General features: G+C 38.8%; 1 protein-coding gene across 4 annotated transcripts in view; it reads left to right on the top strand.

Annotated features, from left to right (window-relative positions):
* LOC23687932 (beta-glucuronidase) overlaps window positions 1-18,893 on the top strand; it is a 76,440-nt gene that overhangs the window by 41,075 nt on the left and 16,472 nt on the right. The window contains exon 1 of one of the 4 annotated variants that reach the window (XM_021855060.1): window positions 17,754-18,141. The exons of the other annotated variants lie outside the window; for them this stretch is intronic. Coding sequence (XP_021710752.1) covers window positions 18,075-18,141 — 67 coding nt within the window. The 5' untranslated portion in view covers window positions 17,754-18,074. Of the gene's footprint in view, window positions 1-17,753; window positions 18,142-18,893 lie in introns of those variants that run through there. 4 annotated transcript variants of the gene reach the window in all.

Genomic DNA, 18,893 nt, shown 5'->3' with positions numbered 1-18,893 from the left:
TCCATAATGTAGGATGTTGTAGTATCAACGGCATCATCCAGATCACTTGGATTTTCAATGGACGGAGATTATCCATGAAATTTGGTCGCAACCAACTCAATATAGAGTTCCCAGTTTGTTGAGCGGGGATTCCTAAAACGGAAAGTCTGCGCAGTTACATTTGAATGTTCAAAGAAGATGTAGCGATGATCAGATAATGATTCGTCATCTGTCACATGCCAATTCGTCAACTCGTGACTGATTCTATTCGAGCAGAGCGTTATGTCTAACACTTCTTCTCTATTAGATACCATGAAGGTTGGGCGATTGCCTTTGTTAAGTAATCCAAGATCTGTACTACTTAAGTATTCCATCAGATTGGAGCCTCTCAAATTGATATCTGAGCTGCCCCAGATAATGTGATTAGCAATTGCATCACTGCCCACAATCAGCGGAAGGCCTTTTGTTACGCAGTGTACGACAACTCGTTTGAAATCATCCGTTGGGGATGGTTCATCATGTGGTAAGTATACCGAACAATAGACGTATATCCTATTGAGGTCACCAACAGAAACATCGATTGTGACAGCACATACATCTCTGGTAGTTAACTCAGAAATGAGTGTAGCAACGATTGCTTTATTCACGTGCACGCATGCGCGGGGCATGGAGCTCGAGTTTGCCATTTCAAGTTTGCTGAAAGTAGCAAAAACTGGGTCTATAAGGTTTCCTAGATAGAAGTTTCCTCTACGGAAGTAGGGTTCTTGAACTAGCGCCACTTGGGCTGCACCATTTTGCATGAGTCTGCAAAGATTGATCGTTGCTGTTCTTTTAAGCTGAAGATTGATTTGAGCTACCGTAGCCACTACCCAAACTAGGCAGGATCAGGGCAGGCAATCGTCAGATTCGTCACAGTGCGATGACGAAATAAAAAAAGACATCGTCATCCAGTATAATAACTCTGGCAAGCCGTCGTCTCTTCATCGACGAAAGAATGCACGACTAACTTCAATCCAAAATCGTCAGCGAGCAAATTTTTCTTCATCCCGCTTGTCACCCTTACTCACAAGAAGAAGGCGTTTACTGTATATTCGCTTGCTTCGCACCAACCAACGAATGTCATCACATAATTGCTTGTATTGGCCAATGAACCCGCTACCCTCATGATTCCAAAACAGCTCTGTTGGTAGGCGCGTGGTGTTGACGATTCAGAGATCGTTTGTTCGATTCCAGTCGTGTTTTGTTATTTTGTTTTTTGTTTTATTTTTTCCAAAAACGCTCTCAATCTGTCGAAGACACGATTCATAATTTTAGTCGGCTCAGTGCTCCCGAACGAAGATTCGCCCGTAACGAAGGAATCGTATTTGTTCGTCATGACGCCGAGCCTCTGCGCCGGATCTTTGTGGCAAATCGTCATCCGACGCTGGTTGAGTGACGATGACTATGCTTCTTTTAGTTTCCTCGTCGACTTTTTCCATTTGACGGTGACGATTGTCTGGCCTGGGCAGGATTAACATTTTTGCAATCTCAGCATGAAAAAGACCAGCAACGAAAACAACAGATCGATATCTATTTAAAGTCGCCAAAGGCGAAAGAGCACAAAATACACTGTGTGAAACGCATAATGCGAATCCATATAGGTGATAATTTAAATTAAATGTCAACATATTCATAATCCCACCCTTATTAAGCCTCAGGATAGAGGCTGGAGAAGGGCAGCCGATTGTCTCGGAGAAACACAAGGTCACCTGCACCATTGCTCCGGGTAGCACAGGAAGCACTCAATACTGTGGAGGGCGCCCTGGTACCCCACAGGCTCCGTTTGCGATTAGGTTTTATTTAGACCCCCCAAACCATTCATTCCTAGGCACGGTACGCATCACACCATAAATTAGGGGTCACCTGTGAGGTGGACTTTTACCACCGGAACAGGCAGTCCGTAGTGTTAATTCTTAGCCAGTTGAAACAACCGCTACCGACACTACGCGGCTATCTAGGCTGCTCGGGAAAAGGAGGTTAATATTGATGATTAACTCCTGACGAGCCCAAGCAGCCGTTCAACACCAACGTGCCCATAGCAAAAAAGTTTTAGTAGGTTCTCAATAAGCGTGGTGGTCGTTCAGAGATATGATGGTCAAATATTGTAGTGACATTAGAGAGCATAACTAAATAAAACTCGTGACGGAGAGATCCTTTCAGAATAATAATTTTCTCCACATCCTAGAACATCGTCCTAGAGTATCGTTGAGCTTGTTGCGATATACATATTTGAGAATAGTAAATTGGCAAAGAAAGTTTGCAGTTATTAATGAAGGGAACGCTTTTAGAATATTTCGCTGCAAATCAAGCTCTGTCCCAGTTTGGACGTAACACTTGATGAAAATTACTTGCTAAAAGAAGGGAAAATTTATTTGCAAAACATTATAAGCTCTTATGCAAAGATCAATTATTGCAGCATAATGCAAAAATAGCCTATATTGGAGAGCAGATTATTTTTCGTTTAAAATGTTTGAGGCTCTAACGCAAAATATCTTCTTACAACATAACTCAAATGAAAAACACATTTTTGAAAGAAAATATTTGTGGCAAAACTTTTGATCGATTCAATTTAAATTTTAAAATTTAAAGTGTACATCAAAACACTGCCTATTATCGAAAAAAGGGAAAATTTGTGATTGAAATAATATTTTTTTCCAGCATATCTCGAAAGGATATCTTGTGCTTGCAAAAAAAAATATGTTGAATATTGGCAGTTTCTAAAGTAATTATCATTTTAACAGCTCGTCTTGCAAGAATTGATAAAAACAGCAAAATATAAAAATGGTTAACATTTAGCCTAACTAAAAAATAAATTTTGAAACAGTATAAGTATAAAGAACAGCCTATTTTTAAAAGAAGAGGCAAAATTCATTATTAAACCAATAGAATATTGGACGCCAAAAATTAATGCGGCATAACCCCGAATGGCCTGTTTCCCCGAAAAGTAATGCAGTTTAAAAAGGTGCTATAACAGTCTACAGTGACTGGATGGTGAACGAGATAGAACGATAAGCAATCAAAAGAAGGAGGTATTTTGTCATTCTCGGCTATACACATGTTGGTAAAATGCTGAGGACGGTAAAACTCGAAAGAACCGCCAATTAAATAAAGAAGGGTGCCTATCAGATGGCCAGTCCGTTCACCACCCTGAAATGTATAAAGTTACGACAATTATGATTGCCATAAACTTTTTGGGGAAGTGAGCTATTCGTGAAAGTGGGATATTCGGGGAACTGGCGTTATCCACTAATCAATTGGAGTTATCAAGACTAGCATTGTCTGTTGGACAATATTGACTTATCCTTCATCAATCGAATTGTTTGTAATCATTTTCTGTATTTAAGTAGTTTTATATCAAATATTTCTTTATCATAAAGATACAAAATCATTCAAAATGTGACAATATTCGAGAACTCACATAGGAAATAGGGAACCACTATAGTCATAACTAGTACACTTTTCCTAGTTTACCTTTAATTGAAAAGAAAAAAAAACTGCTTTATTTTTATATGCTATTTGGTATCATTAAACGTTTTGTTAAAACACTCCTTGAATTGTCTAATATCACGCTATCAGTAATGAAAAAAATAAAATGCTGTACCATAATCCTGAAATGTTTTATTATCACTTACAATTTCAATTACATTTATGTCAGCATATATATGCTTCAATAGCCGAGGTGGGAAACACGCAGCTTTTCAGCATGCCTTAACTGAACAGTGGGTGGCGCATTCGAATCTCGTCGTTTGATTTCGGTTTGAAAATTTTCTTGAGATTTCCCTGGGAATAGAAAGAACAGCAAAGAAAGTGCTGCGTTGACAACTGAATAAGTGTTCACATTAGACAAAGCTGAGAAGTAGGGTATGTTTCAGCGTGTAACGCCAGAAAGAAGAAAACATACTTAAAATGAATTACTTCTATAACCAAACTTAGAGAAAGTACCAGTCTTTCCGACCATCACAACAAAGTGCCCTAGCCCGTAGTTAATCTTAACACCACGTGACCCTTTCTCTTGTAAATTTATCCACCGTCCAATTTACTTAGAATAATGGGAAAAGGTCGTAAATTCCATTGCGCGCGACGCAATCCCCCGATCATAACTAGGGTCGGTGTTCCCTTAGTGGACAGTCCCCTATAGTCGCACTAGTGGCTTTTTACGGCCGTTTTGCTATAAATCTTTTCAAAATATTTTTTGACATGAAGGTCAGGAGCTATTAATCCAAGTACCATTTATACACAGCTTGATTTTTTTCAAAAAATGATCGAAATAATTAGTTTTGCTTAAAATTTGAGCTCCCTTGCGCCTATAGTTAACCTATTGTTCCTATAGTAGCACTACTGAGAGAAACTATTTTTATTATACAAAATAATTGATGAAATAAGAACTTTTTTACATCAAACGAAAGCTTTCGATCCACACTGTGTAGGAAAAATATAAAAGTTTTGTAAAAATACGATTTTGATAAGTATTTTGCCAACGCCGTGATGCTAGTGCTACTATAGGAACAGGAATTAGAAATAGTGCTATTATAGGCACATGTATTCCTATAGTGGCACACGCGATAATAAATACAACCATTTGAGTTTTCGTAGTTTTCATATTTTTCCTACAAAGCCAAGATAAAAAGCTTTCAGATGATGTAAAAATAAAGACGCTAGCGTTATTTTTCGATTTTCTACGATTTTTTGTTCTTAGCTATGCGGCTATTGGTACATCGACCCTAGGTATGCTACTACGCCTTCTCCTCCGCTCAATCCGTCCTGCACGCACTCAGGAACACAACCCGCGCGCGGATGGTCAATAACAATCAGCACCAACAGCAACCGACCCAACACGATTCATTCACCCTAATTCTGTCCCTGTCACTCACAGGCCAGTCAAAGGGGCGTACAACTGCCAAACTATTTATGTGGGCAGGCACACAGTTATTACCCGGCGATGTTTATTTCGTTAATGTTGATTATTTGGGCAGCCAATTCGGCCACATCAATTTACACCATTTGAACGAACTGCGCTTCCCTTCCGTATTGTGGTTCGCTTTTTTTTTTCTTGACGACCCTGACCCGGTCCACTATCTTTACAATCATGTGTAAACAGTGAAGTGTTGGTTATATGTAACAAGCCCCCTTAGAGCTTTGGAAAGCAGTGGAGTAGAAAGGGCTGTTGGGAGGATATCTGACCTATTTAAAAGTATGTGTTTTATATTTGGGTTCAATGCATATTGAGAGTAACCAACGAAACATACAAATATTATGTCGTCATTTTGAGGAAATCGTGTTCGACCAACAGTCTGTATTTAAGCAGTACTTTTTTGTGCCATCTTTTATGCCTATTAATTCCTTTTCGATCACCGTTAGGACTCGAGAAAAGGATCTTCAATTGGCAATGTTGTTCCGGGTTCAGCAGTGTTTCAGCACTGGCTCTTCACTAATGGAATGTCCTCAAAATGTACCTACCGGTAGTAGCATGTCTGCCTCTAATTTATTTATTTTTTCTCTGGATAATTGATTGATGCGTTGTTCAAAACCACAACTATGGCTTAAGTAGTCCAAGTTGGCCTGAAATATGCTTATAAAATTATATGGTACACCGTTGAAACGGCTGGGGCCAAGTGAACAAATTTCCATGTGGTTATTTAACTTTTATGAGTTAGCTTTCTACCGGAACAGAAACATTTTTGAAAATGGCTATAGATACATATTGGTATTTCAGTGCTTGGAAATTCTCAGTAAAAGAAAATGTTTTAGGGTTGCAAACAAAAACATGTGTAAATAAGCTGGCGCAACCTTATCAAAATGTTTAATAGTATTTATTTTTTATTTTTTATATGTTCAAATTAAAAGAATGTACAATTAAAATTTCATATGTACCACACTTTAGCTTTCCCTATAGTTCTGAATCATTGCGATTTTTGTTGCTTACTCATTCGCGTTCAAATATTAAAACAATTAGCATAACGCTAATTGTAATCAACCAAATCCAGTTTAAGCTGCAAAGCAATGATGACAGCTTTTCACGCTGTCTTAAAATTCTTCAAAAATCTCGTGGTATTGAAAAAGAAGTTCTGAGAGCAAATGGAGCATAAATATTTAGGATTCCTTAAGAGTAGTAAAATAAATAGAGAACCGTTTTCGATAATAATGTTCTGATCATCATAGAAAATTTTATCGAGCAGAATGCTAGAAAGTTTACACGCAATGTAAACAATCAGTTATATAATGGTGAACGATGTAAACGAATAATATAATTTTATAAAGGGTCATGCACAAATTACGTCACGCTCCAAACGGGGAGAGGGAGTCAAGCAAAACGTGACAAGCCTCACAAAATTGTCAGAGGGCCCATACAAAAAGTGTAACAAAGGGGGTGGGAGGGGGTCGAAAAAGTTGAAATTTAGCGTGACATAATGTGTGTACCATCCCTAATATAACCATATGATTTTATGTCACTATACAGTTTTTAACTTTAACTTATTATTTTAATTGATTATTATCATATAATTTTATGTTTTCTAACCGTCAGATCAATCATACTGCACATGCCTATGGCCCCCACTTGAACTCCTTCTTCTAACATAATCCAATCGACCGGTGCGCGTTCGAAGTAACAGCATATGCTATGTCGCGTCAAAGTTCATTCATTCCCCAGTCCGAAGGCGTCGCGACGCGCCGCCGTTCTCATTGTGAGGGGGGAAGCACTACTCCGTAAACTGAACACTCATCCATCTAGCGAACCGATAGCACCGCACTGAAATGGTTAGCACGAATCAATCAACCGATTGCCATACCCTTCCGCGGGAAATCGTTCTAAGAATCTGTTTACAGTGAAACCTCCAGTTACGTGAATTCTGTTTATGTGAACTTCATTGAAGTAATATTACGTAAATTTTAATGCATGTGGGGCAATGTAGATTTAGTTTGCCACATACTTTTGAAAGTTATGTATACACTGAGAGGCAAAATAAAGTGCCCACCTTACCAGTTTTCAAATTTCTGTCGTTGATTTGGTTCAAATTAAAGTTAACACACTTAAATCTTTTTTGATATTTTATTTTTGATATTCTTTTAAAGTTGCACTTACGAAATTTTGATAAAAAATAAGGATTTTACTCAAAGAAAAAGAGAATCAATTTGTATTGAAAAAAAAAATAGCGACAAAATAAAGTGCCCACTTCCTTTTTGGCCCCAGAAAAAATGATTTAAGAAAAATAAAGAGCAATTTAATAGTTAATGTGTCCTCCTTTGGCCTTAAGGACTTGCTGGAGGCGCTTCGGCATGTTTTTCACCAGGTTTTGTAGGTGTTGTGGTTCTAGTTCATCCCAGGCGCGCTCCAAGGCTTTAAAATAATTATTTTTGTTGGTAACACCAGTTTTGTCAACCCTGGCATCGAGAATCGCCCACAAATTCTCGATGGGGTTGAGGTCTGGGCTTTGTGGAGGCCATTCCAGCGGTTTAATCCGACAAGATCGGAAGGAACATTGGAGCTTGTACTAAGCCAAAGGAACATCTTAGAGATGGCGATATCCTCTTTGATGATCCTAGTTTGAAAGGTCTTTCAAGTGACTATAAGTCACATTTAGAAATCAAAAGTGGAATAAATGAATCACTTGGGCTTTCCCCAGTCGAAGCAATCATTATGTCCTGTGAAGGAACAAAAAGTTTTTATGCGCAAATTGCGGGGCAACCATAAATTTAACTTTTGAGATTGCCTTTCGCGCAAACGAATCGTCGAGGCTTGTACCAGGAAGATGAACGGCAACTGGATCCAAATAATTTTTAAATATTTTGAATTTGAATGTCAAAAATGACGAGCTGTTCAATTTTATAACAGATAATAACATACATATAGCAGTTATTACTGAAACTTATTTGAAACCTGGGTTCAAACTTTTTTGTTTATCTCAATGATAAATTGGATAGAGCATGTGGTGGAGTTGCAATCATCATTCAAAAGGCAGCGTCCATTTATTCCTTCCATCTTGGCATTAACGTCCTCACTGGGACAGAGCCCGCTTCTCAGTTTAGTGTTCTTATGAGCACTTCCACAGTTATTAACTGAGAGCTTTCTTTGTCAAAGTTGCCATTTTTGCATTTGTATATCGTGTGGCAGGTACGATTATACTCTATGCCCAGGGAAGTCAAGGAAATTTCCTTTAGTAAAAAAGATCCTGGACCGACCGAGAATCGAACCCAGACACCTTCAGCATGGCTTTGCTTTGTAGCCGTGGACTCTAACCACTCGGCTAAGGAAGGTCCATTTATTACGAATCTATGACAAAAGGTCGAAAGACAAAAGGTCGAAAGGACAAAAGGTCGAAAGACAAAAGGTCGAAACGACAAAAGGTCGAAGAACAAAAAAGAAGGGACAAAAGGTCGAAAATCTTTTTTCAAAGAAGGAAAAATTTCCCACCATGCAAATCGTGTTCGACCTTTTGTCCTTTCGACCTTTTGTCTTTCGACCTTTTGTCCATAAACCATTTATTACGTAACGCTAAAATTGGAAATTTGTGACCCCCTCCGTAACGCTTTATGAAAAATTTAAATTTTTTGTATGAGCCGTAACGCTTGAGCCTATTTCCTCCATCCCTTAGAGCGTTACGTATTTTGTGGATGCTGCCTATGCGTATAAAACAACAACTTTTTTCGTCATATAAACAAGTTTTTAACACTCTGGGTGTTTCTGTTGAAACACAGCTTGGCGTATTGGACACTGTCTAATGGAGAGCAAGTTGAAATTCAAGTGATGTCTGAAAAAACTGTAAAAATTTCATTCAAATCTGTTCATAAATATCTGAGATTTAACCCTGCCTCAATGCAAGTATTATCCATTTCGTCAGTTTCTATTATTATTATGTTTATGACTTCTGGTGTCTATGACTTCTGGTTTTAGCAGAAAAAGTATGTCCATTTAAGAAATGAGTTTTACTATTTGTTTTATTTATTTAGAGGCTGCATTCCAAAGAAGGTACTTTCATTCGTCCACCTTAATGAGCTATGATGATTTATGTTATTGTATTTAACGTATTTATATAGTCACAATTTGAAGTTACCATAAAGTATTCTGACTTTTAAGGAACTCAGACGAAGGGTTTATTCCAAAATACCACAAATACTACATATATGATAAAACATGTGAATAAGCCTTATGCAGTTTACGTTTTTCTCCATGCTGGTGAAATTAAGTCTTTAATTTTCAATAATGATTTTTTGTCTTATGCGTGTTGTTTGTTGAACGCATACATACCCATCTTATCCTAATGTTGAACGATTGTCGACAAATGTTGACCGCTTTACTCTCACATTCATTCAACTTGCAAGTTCGTGCTCCTCGTCGGTTGTGGAGACAGGGTAAGGTCAGCGAAGCACTTTCCCTGACTACTCTGGGCTGAGACGGAAGTGAATCGTCCCCTTCGGCACTCCATAGACTTAAGCACCTTCTCCTAATGTACATTACCTTCGACATTACAGCATCAATCGCGAGATTGAGGTTATACTCCGGATAAATCGGCAGCCGATGCGTAATTTCAATCATGATGTAAACAAACAAACGGTGATGGCATTGATGCCATACTGAAGATAGTGAAATTCGAAAAATATTCAGGATATAGCCAGGGATGCAATTAATTATACTTTACTGAATTGCGTTTTTCATCATTGAAACAGACACCATTATAGGATTTTTTATAATAATTATTCAACAGATATTTAAAGCAATAAACAATACTATATTGTGTAATGCAACATGCCATTTGAATATAGGTGTTTGCTACGAAAATTAAAAATCTGGCAATACTGTTGATGAAACCAAGACGGTCATGTTATGCTAGTGTTCAACAAATGGAAAATGTACGTGAAACGAAAGTGCAATTGAAAATGTTTTTATGTAATTAATAGTTACGAGTAAATTGTACGGATGTTTAGAAAATAACTAAAGTAGACTTTTACTGATATCGAGCTTATTTCATAGCAGCCCCAGCTTAAGTTTTTTTCTAAGAGAATTGCAATTTTCGTTTCACCTACCGATAAAAAATTTCAATCAATATTTCGTTTAATAAATTAATGTGCTAATTAAATTTATTGTGTCCAATAGTACAGCTAACTTACAAAATAATGTGCATAATTTATTGAAACTGTTTGAAAATGGTTCAATTTCCTGTTTTAACATGGTTTTTACAGATCGAATTACCCTATATCTTGTTATCACAATGTTATGCGGTTGTTATTCGATTTTCCACTATTAGAAAAAAGGGATCATATGATAACATACATAAAACCTATCAGCTAATTAATTCGTTGATTTCTGTTAAAAATAATACAGATAATAATTTATTAAACTCCGACTTGGAAAGCAAAATTTAGTTCATCAGAAGAGTGTAGAACTAGCCCTCGTGCGTTAAAATACACTCAAATAAAGATTTAAAAAAAAAAAAAAAAAAGTTCATCAGAATCTACCTGACCATTGCTATTATCAATGAAGGTGACGTAAACGATTAAGTGCTTCAAAATTAATGCGTTATATGTTTACGTTAAGTTAGGTTAAGTATTTTGAAAACGTGTTTATTTTTCTCTCATAAGCAGGTGAAATCAACTCACCTGTAAAAAATCAGACCTGCTACGGCAAATGAAATGTAATATATTGTTAACAAAATGTTAATAAAATCTTAAATTTGTTTTACCAAATGAGGGTGATAGTGTTGTCTATCTAATAACACAGAACACCTAGATATAAGAAATGAATGTAATGTTCAGAATGATACTAATAAAAAAAAGCTTTGTCATAATAACAAGCTTTTGATCTTCAAACAAATTTCCAGGCCAGCCTTGTTGTACGCTGTACCAATATGAACTGCTGTTGTAATACCAGGAAGAAAGTTCTGTAGAGGATCCAAAATAAAATTTTGAAAATGATTCTGAAGTTTCCTCCCTGGTATAGTAGTCATGGGCTTCATAGAATATCCAATGTAGGAATATTGGAACAAATTTCAAAAATCGTTGCAATCTGCTTGTCACGATTGATGCGTTATACAGTCATCTCTCCCTTACTAGACATTCGGTATCTCGATATCGATTTAGAGAACCATAGTAAAAGTTGGGTTTCATGGCTAACTCGATGGTCCTTTGGATGGGAGTAGCACTGGTTTTGTGTTCTCTAACTCGATGGTCCCTTTAATATTGAGTTATGGAGAGTTGACTGTATATATTTAGGTTATGTGAATTGAAAGCATTTTCTCTCTTTTAAGCAGGTAAAATCAACTAACCTTAAAAATTCTGAACTGACTTTGTACCACGAATCCTCGAATTTCCAAAACATATTACCCAAGCCCGACAAAAAACATGAGACTGGGATTCAGATTGGTAGATCTTGCCTCGTAACCTACCTCGAAAAGGTGATCTACGGTCGTTGTATACACACATCTTGAGATAATATGTCATAATGAGCCTATCTAGGTATTAATTTTGTTCATAAAACTTCCTGAGATCACTAACTACACTTGTCGATCTGGAAACGTGTACTCAAAAAAGGTTTTCGATAATCTTCAATGGAAATTGAACTCGAAAATTGGTAAAACATAACTACAGTCGACTCGCCACAACTCGATGTTCTATAAGTCGATGGATTTTTCGGTCCCTTCAAATTTCCATACATCGTGCTCTCCATAAGTCGATATTTCTATCACTCGATATCTCCACTAGTCGATGTCACGTGAGAGGGAAATTTCTCTCCATAACTCGATATCTATTTTAAAATATTTTTTATTTGGGGAAACGTGGTCTAATTCTTGTTAGGAGATGAAAAAATACTTGCAAGTTGGAATACAAGTTGAAAAATATAAAAATAAAAAAAACCATTGTCAGTCAAAATAATGCGATTTTATGAGCATTTTGAAAAAAAGTTTTCAAATAATAGTTTGTAGAGTACAATCAACAAAATAATATTTCTTTCTTACGAAAGTGATCATTTATTTATTAGAAATACAGAAATTTGTTCCTTTGGTTTTGTGATTTTTTGTTTCGGTACTATAACTCGATAATTCTATAAGTCGATGGTCCCATGAATATTGAGTTATGGAGAGTCAACTGTATATGAGTCTTTATGGATACATTTTTTTGTTTTTCGTTACACTTCTAAATATGATGGCCTGTACTCCAAATAGTTCTTGGATAAACTTTAATCTTGGTAGAGTATCATTGAATATGCTTGTATAGGTATGAACCTTGTTTATAATCCTCCGTAAGATTACTGGTTTTGCTTGCAGAACTGAAGGCCTGTGCCTAAGGCAGCATCCATTTATCACGTAACGCTAAAATTGGAAATTTTAGTAATTTGTGGACGCCCCCTAAAGCAGATCTTGCATAATGTTTAACGTTTGTTGAATAAAGGGTGATACAATCAAAATTTGGTCAAGGGAAAATGCGTCGGTGAAATCGTTGATATAAAAATCAAATTATATTTCATTTTCAAGTTCAAATAGACAAAAATTCAGGAAAAATATTCAGTTAGGCTTCCGTTTTTCCAAGTCTGAATTGCCGGGCCTTTCGCTTGAACCCTGCCATCAGATTTTGTACAGCCACCTTGTTCACCTTCTTCGCCGCAGAACGCCAGTTTACCTTAATCTGCTTCCTATCACTAGCAGTTTTTATTGGCTCTTCTTTAGGTTCCGCTTGACAATAGCCCAATTTTTCTCAACTGGGCGGAGCTCTAGTGTGTTGGGAGGGTTATTGTCCTTGGGATCCACCTGCACATTGTTGGCGGTCATGGCATTTTTACCGTAATGGCAAGATGCCAAATTTGGCTAAACCAGACGGAACAACCGTGTTTCTCCGGGAAAGACAGCAGGCAGACGTTTTTTTCAAACACTCTTTCACGTAAATTTCTTGGTTGATAGCTCCGGTTGCTATGGAAATGCTGCTTTTCTAGCCACAAGTACAGGTGGCTTGTCAAACCAGATATTTCTTTGCAAAGTTCGACAGTTTCATATGCTAGAAAATATCTGGTACCTTTCCTCTTCCTTTTGCTGTATAAAACTCCTGTGCCGGTAGCTGCTTGTAGTCGGCTTTGACGTAGGCTTCGTCGTCCATTCCCACGCAGTCAAACATCGTCAGCATTGTCGTGTACAGCCTCTAAGATCGCGCTTTGGCCGTCGTATTTTGCTTATCATTAATGTGGAGTAACTACCTTATTGTAAGTCGACAGTCCGGCTCGATTTTTGGCTTGATACACGGTTGTAGATGACACACCCAGCTTATTTACGGCATCTCGGAGAGAGAGAGAGAGAGAGATGTTGGGGTTCCGCTTGAAACTACCGGCTACTCTTTTTGTCGTCACAGCGGCTTCCGGTTTTCGATTTCTCCCCTTTCCAAGAAAGCCTGTCTGGAGGAGCTCTGTCGCAACGCCCATTCAAACCCGTGGGGTGACGCCTACAGAGTTGCAACGGCGAAATTGAGGGGCCCAACTGTACCCGCGGAGAAGATGAAGACCATCATTGAAGCGCTATTCCCCCGGCACGAACCGACGGGCCCGCTCGTTCACACCTTACGGAGCTCATGATGACGACGAAGAAGAAGCCCAGGTAACGAACGATGAGCTGCTCGCGGTGGCGAAAGCCTTAAAAACCAGGAAGGCTCCGGGACCAGACGATATCCCCAATGTAGCTCTGAAAGCAGCAATCCAAGAAAACCTGGATACGCTGGCCCCGTGTGGGAGACATCACTGCAGACGAAAAAGAACCGCTCCCGGCTGAACAGTACGTTTAGACTGATGCCCATGCGTGTGGCGAGTGCGTATCGTACGATATCATCGGATCTGTCTGTGTGATTGATCCCTATAAGCCTTCATCTCGAAGAGGACAGCGAGTGCTACAGGGACCGAGGCACGCGGGGAATTCGGAAAAGAGCTAGAGATGAAACCACGAGGAAATGGCAATACAGTGGCAGTGTTGATTAGAGTTACTGTGCACGTGCTGTCGCCTTAGGATCAGGAGCCTCATTGTTTGCAGGCACACGGGAGCGCTGTACATTGTGAGACCTTCTCTGGTGCGCCTCATTTTTCTTGAGATGTGGTCTCACTGCGGTCTCATGCGGTCCTTCACATGTGCTGTTTAAAATTTAGCGTTACTAAGCAGATATTTCACAACTTGGATACCGATGGTGAGCCGTAGCGCCGAGCAGCGCATGGGACGAGTCTCCCCGAGAGCACATCACCTAACGCGCGCTTTTAGAATTTTCGTGAGCCTCCGTCTAGTGCAGCACACTAGGATTCCGATAAGCTGAGAGACGGTTTGGTTGGAGGCGCGTCAGTACATTTATGTGCTCCTGAGAAATATGTAACTCTAGTGTTGATACAATGTGATATATAAGAGGTGAGGAGAAAATCGTTGTGTGCTTGTATTAGTGTAGTGTGATATCAAAATAAATATTGAGGGGAAGATTAGTGACGTCATACGGTTTCAATGAAATGCTGTATGTACACAGTTCGAACGAAACGTGTTAATTTCTGAGACATATAATGCACATAATTGGAGCGTGGAATATCATGGATATTTACATGATATGTCATGTAAACTTCAATTATATGTCATGTAATCTAGCTTGATCCTAAGTGGTTACATTACATATAACACATTTTTACATGATTTCAGAATTAAATTTACATGACGCCGTGTTTACATGGCATAAATAAAGTTTTCATGACGTGTAACCTTCATTATTTTTAACTGTGTAGGTACAAAACGGTCCAAATCAAAATCAGACCGGAAAAAAAATCTACAAAACACATAAACATAAAAATCGTATAAGTAGACTCAAGTAATAATGTTTTTTTTTTGACAATGAATTCACGGATACAACTTCTTATCAAACTTTTCCGAATGATATTTAATGTCAGCGCTGCATTCATAGAGACTTCATCTCACGCGAATCATTCGTAAAACCCTTGCTCATCTAGGTATTATCTACCAGTAGTGTACGGCTCAGTACTTTACGGTGGCTTTCATAGTTCTATCTACTACATTTGAGATTGAATCCTGAAATAAAGCAAAGGTTTGAACTAAATTACATGATTTACCTGCAGTGCCATCTTTCCGTGATGATTTTTTGTCATGTTTTTGTTTGAGTAACAACACAAAAAACAACCTTGGTAACGGAAGGGTTGCTAGCAACGAAGCCCCAGAAACATTCGTTAACAAACTGTATGACGTCACACATAGTCACAAAGCAATTGGTTGCTTTATGAAAACGCAAAACGAGCACTAATACATACAAACAGTTGTATATTATGCAGAATCATCTCATCACCTCTAATAGAACACATTGGTGTTGATAGACTCACACTCAAAATCTCAATCAATACGCTCTCCCGTGAAAGCAAACTCATTAGAGATCTGCTTCGCAAATCTTACGCTTGAGATTTTGATGCAAAATCAACTCAAACCGTAAAAAATGATTCAGTGGCAAAACCCGGGAAAAACTCGCGAAACCCGAATGTTGTTGTTTACATTAGTAAGGATTAACATAATTTTACCAGACTAACAAGAAATTGTTGCCGTGTGCGAGTAAACTGTGGAAATATGAGACAATGAGTTAAAAAGGTGAACCAACTCATCCATGATTTTGTGACTGCTGAGTTGCATGATTGACAATTCACACACAATTTTCACAACACTGAGCAGTGTGATAGCGCTGAGAACGGTAGATGGACCCACCGACTAATTCCGTGCCTGTCGATGTGGGTAAACAGAAAACACGTGAAGTGAATTTCCACTTGACGCAGTTTTTATCTGGTCATGGCTGCTTCAAGAAATACCTGAATAAGTTTGGCGAGGCAATGTTGCCGAAACCCCTGAGCACGTGGTCATCGAATGTCCAAGATTCGAGCCGAGATGACATCCGTCGTCGGCAATGACGTTAAAGTACACAATATCGTCCAACGAATATGTGCTGACGAAGAGAAATAGGACGCGGTAAACAGGACAATCGTCCAGGCGCCTGCAAACCGGAAGTCATCCTCCAACCGGAATTGCAGGACCGACCTCGGCACTTACCGACCAACATCGCGTCGGAGTTGGCTATGTCCTTCCGCCGGGGACTAGCCGAGTAGATCGCGAAACAGCACCGGCAAATGGTCGTCGGGGCGCTTGTGAATCGGAAGTTTCTCTCAAACGGAATAGCAGGACCGAACTTGGCATCTGCCCGGCCAGCTTCTGAGTAGGCTAAATCCACCGTTGGGGACTGGTTGAGAAGATCGCGAAAGTAGAAAGCGAAGCAAAGAGCAGTGCAGCGGTTAGCACAATAGCCTCCCCCATGAAGTAATGCCGGGGGGAATGGCTCGTGGGCCAAATCCAGCCGTGTCAAATCCACCATAATGGTATTTTTAATCGGCTCTTGTATATAAACCGCGATCTAATATGTAGACCCGTTCCATTCCGTTTGTTTTTGGGAAATGTTCTTCAATCTCTGCTTGAAAGAAGTGATTCGGAGGTGACTTTACAGGTTAGTTATTTATTAGTTTTTTGGCTCAAATCTGAGCATGATCTGTACATATATACTTGTTGTTATAGGATGTAAAGGAGCACTACGAATATGAACCCTTCAATGATGCACCTGGAGTCAGCAGCATTTCGTGATGGTACAGAGAATGTCGAGAGAGGGAACTTGCCCCACCAATTGGAAGATTTGTGCCATAAATGAGATTATGTGTGCCATGTTAATAAATGTTTGTTTTAAAAATAAGCGTATGCATTGATATATTACAATTCAAAAATATCTGCAATTTCGCTTCCTCAATCCAAAATAACCGATGATTCGGTAAATACCATTACAGGGTAGAAGCGGAACTTCGGTAACCACTACCGATCTACCGGTAATTTTGACAGATGATCCGTCGGGTTCAAATTACAGTCTTTTCGGTAATTTTTTCGTTTACCAAACGGATTACCGACCGTTCAGCTGTTGAGATTTCGGTAAACAAACTACCGACGTCGGTGATTTTTTCTAACTGTGTAGCCTCCATATCGAACGTATAACGCTGGGTTAGTTCGTAAATGCAATTTACCACCTTCTTAAAAAAGAAAGAAAAACAAAACACACACACACCTTTAAAATGTTTTTTTATGCAAAATTAAAAGAAATACGTCATTTTAAGACCAAATTTTGACCGTATCACCCTTTATAAATATTTTTCATTAAGCTGATGGCTATACTCCAAGGGTGCTGGATCATTGGGCAGAAGTACGTTAGGCCGAAATTTGACTGAGTTAAAAACTTAAAAAGAATAGCCTATGGTTTTTGTTTTACCGTATCAGCCTTTAGTTTTAGTTTTGTAACGTAATAAGAAAAGATTAAGAGGTTTTGTGCCTCTTTGAGAAAGATTTCGAAAGGAAATCACTCAAAGGGGTTTTTCCCTCTTTAAAAATTATTGGTTAAAATAAATAAATAAATAATAAACGCTAAAAAAAAGGAATAGCCTATAACGACAGAAAGGAAAAGAAACTGGTTTATGTTATGTTTTGAAAGTTTAAACAAATAGCTTTGAATAAATTTTCTAGAACAAGACCTTGTTTAAGAATATTTCATACTAACTAAATTTCGAGGGCATGAATTTCATTTACGTAAAATTCTATTCACGTACCCCCTGACCCATCACTCAAATAGAGGTTTAGGTGTACTCACAATAACTTGGGAAGCCTGACTGGACTGGACTGTAGTTCTAGTTTCCATCCCTCGCACTCCGGCTGGCAGTCAATCAACGGACGCGCACCAGTGTAGTGGCAATACCTACCATACATATTCCAGCAAGTCAGCCGGTGGCTTCTAGCTCCAGAACGAAAACATCGCGCGGCGTACGATGCCGGCTCTCGGAGTTCAAGCTTCAACGACGACGCCAAAGTCGGAGCGATAACAAATACGACGACTATTGATTGGTGACCTCGCGCGCGCTTACAAGTATCTACGCTGGACTATGGGACGATAAACCGCCATCGTGCCTTAATGCCGAAGGACTATTCTAGGGGGTGCTGTTCTAGGGTAGTGGTTGCGGTGGGGACAAGTGCTAGCAAGTAATGCACCAATTCAAGGGTTTTATCGAGATGGTCCGGCGAAAACCCCGCAAAACGGCAGTCCTGTCAGGTGGGCACCCAGATTCGTCCTTTTGTGGGTGGATGGTGAACTTGGGAGTTTTGAACAGGCAACAGGTGTCCTTCGGTACAGTGAGTCACAGTTGGGGGTTTGATGGTATGGCATCGACCGTGCTGCGAAGTGCGTGATCTAATCTGTGGATAAGGTGTGGGAAATTTTGATGGCAAGGTCACCGCGAAACCATCAAAGTGATGAGGTCATGAGTCATAATATGTGGCTTTTGTGAGGCGTTTCATAATCAATTCGTTTATCAGAGTGTAATCTTCTTCTTCGTTTTATTTTATTCCAACTATGACTGCGTCTGGAAATCATGCAACTGTTTGCTTAACCCGTATATACCCAGGACGATTTTACTTAGATAATAATGCTAACTTGATTGTTTTCTGCATATTTTCACAACAATTTTCCTTTAATCCAAAGAAATTAACTATGTAAAGTTTTGGTCCCAAACCCATATCTAGGAAGACAAAAATGTTCGCGCCTAAACCGTAAGTTTTAGATATATGGTGTCTGTGGGAAAGTTTCTCCATATTTTTAGCCATTTTTGTTGGTTTTGTGAAATTAGGGTGGACCACATGTTTCAGGAGATTAGAATATAAACTATTTTGCTGACGCATGTGAGTGTTGTACTATGTTTTAGAACAATCATTTTGGAGCAACTTTGCCGGAGAACCCAAATTTTTATCTCTTATTTTTAAAACAAATAAGTCATGGTGGTCCTGAAAAATACTTTTATCCGATAA

This window comes from Aedes aegypti, chromosome 3 (genome assembly GCF_002204515.2).
Source record: "Aedes aegypti strain LVP_AGWG chromosome 3, AaegL5.0 Primary Assembly, whole genome shotgun sequence".
NCBI lineage: Eukaryota > Metazoa > Arthropoda > Insecta > Diptera > Culicidae > Aedes > Aedes aegypti.
The sequence above is the reverse complement of the archived record's forward strand: the minus strand, read 5'-3'. Positions and strand labels throughout refer to the sequence as shown.